This window comes from Verticillium alfalfae, genomic scaffold (assembly GCF_000150825.1).
Source record: "Verticillium alfalfae VaMs.102 supercont1.3 genomic scaffold, whole genome shotgun sequence".
NCBI lineage: Eukaryota > Fungi > Ascomycota > Sordariomycetes > Glomerellales > Plectosphaerellaceae > Verticillium > Verticillium alfalfae.
The window spans coordinates 1984777-1992758 of record NW_003315036.1 but is presented as its reverse complement, the minus strand read 5'-3'; the positions used below and the strand labels follow the sequence as shown (position 1 = coordinate 1992758).

Below are 7982 nucleotides of genomic sequence, written 5' to 3'. Positions count from 1 at the left end.
GGCGCTTGGTTGTGACGGAATGGGCAGTGAGGCACTAGCTGTGTTGGCAAGGGCAGGACTGGCTGCGGCTGTTGGGGAGGTTGCTGAACCTGGGGAGGAGGTTGGACGGGTTGAACAGGTTGGACAGGGGCCGGAGGTTGCGCTTGGGGAGGAGGTTGAACTGGGACGGGAGGCTGGACGGGAGCTGGAGCCTGCGGGATCGTGGTCGGAACGGCGCCGACCGGAGGAATCGTGTTCATGCTTCCAGGTAGCGGCCTCTCAGCGTTAGAGGGCGGGCGTCGGCCGGCATCGGGGTTGGCAGGAGCCGGCTGTTGCGGAGGCGGCAGGTTGCCAGTTTGCACTGGGTTGCCCGGGAGCGTGGTAGTGAAAGGTAGTGCGCCAGGGATCTGACCAACAGGTTGCCGTCCGAGTTGTGGAGCAGCGCCGTTTGTTGGGAATCCTGGGGGCGGCAAAGGTGCTGGCTGAAGTTGTTCGTTTCCCGAATCGGCACCATCGTCGGAACTGTCCACCTGAGCAACAGGAGGAGGGGCAACACCGGGGGGCACAGCACCGGGAGGGGGCACGACTCCAGGAGGCAGCGGCTGAGTAGCCTCGTTTCCAGAGTCCGAGTCAGAGTCGGGAGCGCCGGGGACGCTGGGTACGGTAACGTCGCTGTTCGATTCGGAGCCCGGTACCGTAGGAACTGGTTGAGGAGGCGGTACCTGGCGGCGTGCCAGGTTGTGTCGAGGTCGTCCAACAAACTTAGGAGTGTTCCTTCTACTCCTCCTCTGGCTGTGTCTGTAGTGTTAGTCATAAAGTCCAAGACAGTTCCGTCTGTGCTCATGGAGAGACGAACCGGAGGACGTTGTTCGTTGCTCCGTCCATGTTGGATAAGAGTTGTAGGCGAGAAACGATCGCTGCCTTGTCTTGCAGTTGAATCCTCTTGCGTCCCAGGCACGACACCTCTTGCAGGTCCGGCACTCCCTCTGTGACCGAGTACGAGAATAGAGAATTCAAGAAGATAAATCAACCAGCGGTATAGATGAATCAAGTCAGCAGCTCAGCTGTTGGCTTAAGGTGAGTGTGAGTCTAGGGCACCACCAAGAATCGAAAGACCAAAAAACAGGCGCCAACAAGAAAGGAAATTCTACCAACCAACGTGGTAGAAGCACAAATGGAAAAGAATAGGAAGATCAAGAACGTAAGGAGAGGCGGACGAAAAGAGGCCGGCGCTGAGCGGTGCCTATGTATGAGTATGGGCTGTGACCTCCATGTTCTCCTCCGCAACATCAGTTGCCACGGGCAGTACAGCCTGGATGAGACAGCGACCATGGCCCACTGTTCCAGTTGTGACTGAACTTCCAAAATTGGGCTCTGGTGGGGCCAAAACCCCGTCCCGAGGGGTCCTTTGACGAGACGTTGTTTCAGAGGCCCATTTTGATCAAGGGGCCCTCTTCGAGATAGCAGAGCCCAACAAAGAAGCGCCCGTGGTCCGTGCCCCCTCTCTGACCAGCTCGGACCTTGTTGTGGGTTCAGAAGATGCATGCGCCAAGGGTGTATGGTGCTGCACTGACGCCCCGGGAATGGCACTTCTTGAAACGCGTGGTCCCTGACGAATCACAGTGAGATCGCACTTGCGCTTGGATTGCCATTGGACATGGAAAATGGATTTCCGCCGGGATCCCAGGACAGTGAAGTCTGGCCGTCATGATCTTCCTCGGTCCCTGTCCTTTCTGGATTTGGTGGCTTCTTGAGTCCAGCATGCTGGAACTGGGTAGTGTAGTGGACCAGCCCTGAGCTGTGGAGGCGCTAGCTTCATCGCCTGTCTAACCGTTCCGTACTGTGACTTGAGCCCGTTTTGTTTTGTCGTCCATATGTATTAACCGCCACGGAATACCGACGCAGACATGTCGACGCGTCAAGCGTCAAGCGTTAAGCCCTACAGTCGCGGCGTGACAGGCGAAGGGTCTTCCACAGAACGACAGATGCTTCCGTTGGTCCTCAAAACGACTGGTAGCTTGGGAATTCAATGCGAAGCAGTCGGGGAATACCATGGGTGGCGTTCTGATGCCCCGATCGTAAGAAAGAAATATTGCGGCTCGTGTGATGGAGTGCATGGTTCATCGACCTTGGCATTGCCAGGGATATATCGCCGCTTGTCGATAGGACCTGAATAGCCCGGCGGGGCAGACGGACATCGAAGGGCGATGGCTTTTGCTGGTTTGTTGGTGTTGCGACCCTACCTCTCTCCTAGGCTGTCAACCCTGGTTGTGGTGGTGACTGGTGCGGGAGGTGCTCAAGCTGATGCAGACAGAAGCAGCGTCGCCCCACCTGCTTCCAGGCCAGGTGCCGCGGCGACATTGCGTGACGTTATTTCTGGGTTGCGACCCAGCTCTTTTTTTGTGGCCAGGGTTACATTATGCGCGATCAGGGGAGCCAGGGGTTTCGCTACTTGATCGCCTCGCCGTACTATCAATATACCCTTGGCGTCTCGGAAGCGGTCGTCATTTGGGTCTTCAAGAGCTTTTCATCGCTCCGACCAGGCCTGTTGGCGGGGCCCGCATATTGCGACAGCATTTGCTTCTGGAAGCATATATGGGCCATCGAGTTGGCGAGCGTGTGTGCTGTCTCGTCCAAAGGCGCGAGTCGGAGTCCCTCGACGGCCCAAATGTGTAGGATAGTAAAGATGAGGTCTCTCGTGACTCTCTGGGTTGAACTTGGTCGAACGCGAGGAGCGCGGGAATAGACTGTTGATGCTCGAGTTGTCGCTTGTCTTTGATGGTTCATGTTTACGATGCATCCAGAGCATCCAGACGAGGGATTCGTGGACAACCAAGACACGGTCGCAGGCAGGAGTTGAGCGGGGACCACCATTTGCTGGCCTGTGTTGTCACGCGCGAAGTGGAGTGAGGGCAGGAGGAAGCTGCGACGGAACAACTGGCACACCCTGGAACCTGCCCTGTCAACGCCAACCACTCTTTGTACAGCGCCTTGCCTGGAACCTGTGCCACAGCGTCGTGGCACTCCTGGAAAAGAAAGACCAGAGGACAATTCCGAGCCTGTGAAAGGGGGGCGGGGGGCTGGTGGCATCACGTAAATGATTGGATTTTCTTCATGCCTCAGCATCCAATCCGTCATTGGCAGCTGGAACTGAACCGGGGTGTAATCTGGCGCGGTATCTCGGTGCGAAGTATCTTCACCTTTGACCATCTCCAGGACAAGCCTATCGACTTTGCCAGCTCTAGTCCTGGAAATCTGTATCCTGACCTGCCTCTGACCTGACCACGGAGGTGGCATCCGCTAGATCTTAGAATGGCCGATAACACCCCCGAAATCATCTTATTGTACTCGTGGCATCATAGCATAGCCAGAAGCGCAGGCAAGCTCGTCAACTACGACATCATGGTGTTCCTTGGTAGAAAGCAATGCTCGACAAAGGATACTGTGAATCAAGCAGAACGCACCGAAGCTCAACCACATCCCTGATCAGAAGGGAGGTAAGTTGTGTCCGTCCCCCACATCTCTCTGCCCCGCAACGAAATCCGGGGGAGGGGTAAAGCTCTGCCCACTTCAGAATATGTGGTAGAGGAAAGAATGCCGTTCCCCAAGTTCGAGATCTCGGCGAGTACCCAGTTTTCCGCATGGTTAAGCTTAGTGGATGGCTCGCTGAAGCTTATATCAACGTGCTCTGATGGAAAGCATGTAGTCTGAGGAGACATGTGTTCGCTACCGCCTGGTATTAACGACTCCCCCAGACCTCTGATGACGATTCAAGGAGTCATGCATCATACAAGACTCGGGGAACGTCAACATAGATAGGGATCAAGGAGGCAAGTCGGCAACTCTGCCAAGCTCAACAATTCCATTCAGAGCCCCTATACTCTCTACAGCTCCAACTAACCTCACAGATTGCAGATTCTAACAAAAGAAAACACGCGATCATATGGACATTGTCTAAACTCAATATCGTAGACACCAAAATTCATATTTCGAAATCCTTCATTACTGCAAGTCACCTAAGAGTACTATGATTAATAGAGCATGATGCTCAACATGTGCTTTCCAGCACTCTAGATGCCCCTCTGCGACCGCTTTCAGGCTATCCGCTTGCGGATCTGGACCTGAGTAAGGTATTAGCTCCGTAAGGATGCGAGATGCACAGCACGCCACGTGTTGTGGGGAGGAGATTGAGAGGGATGACAAAGCAGTTAGTAGTTCAACCGAGGTTCCTTATAAATCTAGATCAATTACGCAATCGAGCAAAGATGCTAGAGAGACTGCGTGATTATCACCCTCGCGAAGCTTAAAGCCTTCAACGGCCGTCGCCGCTTTTTGTAGACCATCTCATGAGAGCATTTCTTTTACATTTTCTGCCACTGAGAACGCCATCAATTTCACACCCCGACATATAAAATGAGTACTCCAAGATCCCGTCTTTTCGAGCCTGTCAGGCTCGGCACCATAGATTTGAAGCACAGGATCGTCCTCGCCCCCTTGACTAGATACCGCAACGGCGATGACCACGCTGCCCTGCCTTTCATGCAGCGCTACTACGCGGACCGCGCCTCTGTTCCCGGAACGCTGGTCATCTCCGAAGCTACCGGCATCGCTCAAGGCCAAGAAGGCCAGCGCTTCCTCCCCAGCTTCGTCACGGATGCACAAGTTGCCGCCTGGAAGAGCATCATCGAAGGCGTGCACGCCAAGGGATCTTTCTGGTTCCAGCAGCTCTGGGATCAAGGCCGCGCGGCTGATCCGTCTTACGTCGCCCGAACGCGGCGGCCACTATCGTTCCCAGCAGTGCTGTTCCCATGGACGGTCGGGAACAGGCCCCCGAGGAGATGAGCGAGGGGGACATCCAGAAGGTCATCCAGGACTATGTCGCGAGCGCCAGGCGCGTTATTGCTGCCGGTGGCGACGGTGTGGAAGTTCACGGCGCCCACGGCTATTTGATCGACCAGTTCCTGTCAGATGTCGTCAACAAGCGGACTGACAAGTGGGGAGGCTCTGTCGAAAACCGCGCTCGCCTTGTTGTCGAAGTTGTCAAGGCCGTCTCGGAAGCAATCGGCACCCAGCGTGTCGGTCTCCGCTTGTCGCCATACGCCAGCTTCCAGGGCGCCACCAAGTCTGATACCAAGGAACTCAACCTGCACATCGTCAAACAGCTGAAGGCGCTCGACGGGGCGCTCGCGTACATTTCCCTTGTCGAGGCCCGCGGCGATCCGGCTACTTTGATGCTCAACAACCCAGAAGACGAGACCAAGACACTAGACTTCATCCTCGAGGAGTGGGACAACCGATCCCCTGTGATTGTTGCCGGGGGTTATACCCCTGAGTCGGCTCAGCAGGCTGTTGACGGCCACTATCAGAAGTGGAATGTGCTCGTCGCTTTCGGCCGTCACTTCCTTGCCAACCCGGACCTGGTGTACAGGGTCGAAAACGGGATACAACTGAACGAGTACAACAGGAACACGTTTTACTTGAACAAGACAGAGGAAGGGTACAACGACTACCCCTTCAGCCCTGAGTTCCTCAAGGCATCAGCATAATCATTTGGCAATTAGAAATAGACGATACGATTAGAGAATCTTTGTTTTCCCAGAGTGCTCTTGAGGTGCGACCATCCAGTGTCACGAGAAGCGTGCAGGGGACAGATCGGCAGCTACGAAGATACTTCCCGGAGAACACATTTCTGTACCCCTTGAACTCGATGAGTAACTCGCGTAGCATGAACACCCTTCCCTCGACTCGCCCAGTCTTGAAGAATAAACATTAATCATCTCATGTAAACCTTCCTTTCAATTATTGAAAGGCTAAAAAAAGGGGACTGCGATCAAATCTCGTCTCCGTGGCTGTTGTGACCGGAGGCTTTCAAGTAGGTTGAAAGTATATGACGGAAGCTGGATTGTAAAGACATGTTGCTAGTAGTCTCCTATAAGGAAAATGTGTGACACGTCGATCTTGTACATTGATGGGCTGCGTAGTATCACTCGCGTAATACCCTCCATGAAGGCTCGGGACTCGGTCCGGTTCTCGCAGGGGAACAACCACAACTGCGGACCCTGCTTCTGGTTTCGACAGCACATGCCACTATAGTATCTTGGGAACAGTGTTAATCGACCGAACAAACGCCCCCGCTAACTTGTAGTCAAGTCAATGATTCAACGTCTTGCCGCAGCCGCTTCAAGAGATTAGATCTGAAGCACGGCGGGAATTTTGGGCTGTCAATTTCCATGAGTATTCGAACCAATATGCTCGACAAGATATGAGCTACCTTGCACATCGGATGCGGCGCCAAGACTCCTTGCTTGCCCCTGTGAGATATCTCTTGGGCGACAAAAGCAGACCCATGAGGCTTCGGGCCATCATGTCATTACCGGCCCTTTCAAAGAAGAGTAGCACCTGCCGCAGAGAACCCTGCGTTCGTGTACTTGTATCTAGGGCAGCAGTTCACATTCGACAGTGGCAGTTCGAGACTATTCGACAGTCTGTGTGAGCGGTCCCCTGCCAACGAGACCGGGGCTCAGAATGACGGCTACATCAAGGGCGGGTATTTGGGGACCACCGCCAGCTATTCTGTGATCTCGACCCCATGGGGCGGAAGATTGAAGATTTAAACAGCTGATACAGGCCAATCTAAAAAAACAGTACCACTCTCTCGTGGTAGGGGAATCAGATTTTCACAGACCTTTTGAGGGCCCAGCCCCGACATTTCGTGAGGCATTGTCAAGCACGAGTAAGCCAATCCCGAATGCTAATGCTCTCTATCAGGACGTTCGTCCGAGACCCCAGACGCACAATTAGATTGAATTGACCTTTCGGCAAGACCAAAGTTCAAGACGCGGGCGTTGTCGTCGCTGGGATAACTGCGAAGCTGGTGCAGTTGTATGGGGAAAGGCCCGAACGCGGCAAGCATCTACCACAAGAGTCGGTATCCTACAAGCCAGTGAACCGTCTGGCCCTCATTCCATCCAAACCCAAAGCAGATCTGGATCCCGGCAGTCGTCACGGAGTTGCTGTCACGGGGCTATGATGGCAACGTAATCGAGATGGCAGCATGCTGCCAGCTGAAGTGACCAAGCCAGGGATCATTCTGGGGTCGGAGACGCGGAGGTGCCTGGAGGTCAACATATCGCGGGGAAGCGCAAATTTGGAAACGGTCGAGGCTGCGTCTACGATGGATGAGGAAAGGGCTCTCCGGAGCCACGAGGGCTGGTCAATAATCGAATCTAAGAGTGGTGGCTCTGAGGCGGGGAAGCATGATCGTGACCTTGCAGGCGGAACAGCCACTGGAGTTTTCGGGAGATTGGTGATTGGAGAGACAAAAGTCTGGCTGAGAAGGTGGAAGCGCGGCACTTTCCACATAATCTTTCGACTTGCATGTGAAATTCTCTGCGTAAGTCGTACACCTTGCTCACTGAACTATCATGTTCTTTGTCTACTACGAAGTCTGTTTCTGTTGATTCTTCAACAGGCGACTCTCCCTACATCCGGGAGATATCCTAGCACTCTATGCTTGCTGTCGGGGATCGGCCCCGCTGTTCCAGGGCCCGGGGACAGTGGTGTTCAAGACGGATTTGGGTCGAAGCCCTCGGGCACGTTTCGTCATCGCTCGCGTCTCATTGGAAGCATATCAAAGCAAAACTCGACGACAAGTATTGAGGGAATATACCCAGCGCAATTCCAGCGCAACTCCAGCGCAACGTGCATCAGGGAGGATCCATTGATGCATGCGAAGTGTCTAAACAAGCCAAAAGATGACATGATGTTGCACACGTGCTCTTTTGACTTTCACATGCCACTTGACTAGACACTTTAAAGTTGAAGCTCGCGATGCTACCCACACCTCCCAGGCACATACAGACACAGGGAACCACCACACATCATCACACATCATCACATCGCATACAGGTCGCAGCGGCGGCCCAAGCCGCTTACATCAACTTTTGACAAGTCCGGTGGTGCCGACGGGCAGGACTTCTCAATTCAGCCACGCGTAGAATGGC

General features: G+C 54.2%; 2 protein-coding genes across 2 annotated transcripts; one reads left to right on the top strand and one right to left on the bottom strand.

Annotated features, from left to right (window-relative positions):
* Nucleotides 1-235: 235 nt before the first annotated feature.
* Nucleotides 236-864, bottom strand: VDBG_03114 (predicted protein; the record flags this gene model as incomplete). The annotated part of the gene is made up of 3 exons (XM_003006929.1): nt 236-255; nt 392-771; nt 836-864. The coding sequence occupies 3 exons, from the start codon at nt 862-864 to the stop codon at nt 236-238; spliced, it is 429 nt and encodes a 142-aa protein (XP_003006975.1).
* Nucleotides 865-4392: 3528 nt separating this feature from the next.
* Nucleotides 4393-5525, top strand: VDBG_03113 (12-oxophytodienoate reductase; the record flags this gene model as incomplete). The annotated part of the gene is made up of 2 exons (XM_003006928.1): nt 4393-4740; nt 4806-5525. The coding sequence occupies 2 exons, from the start codon at nt 4393-4395 to the stop codon at nt 5523-5525; spliced, it is 1068 nt and encodes a 355-aa protein (XP_003006974.1).
* Nucleotides 5526-7982: the final 2457 nt, after the last annotated feature.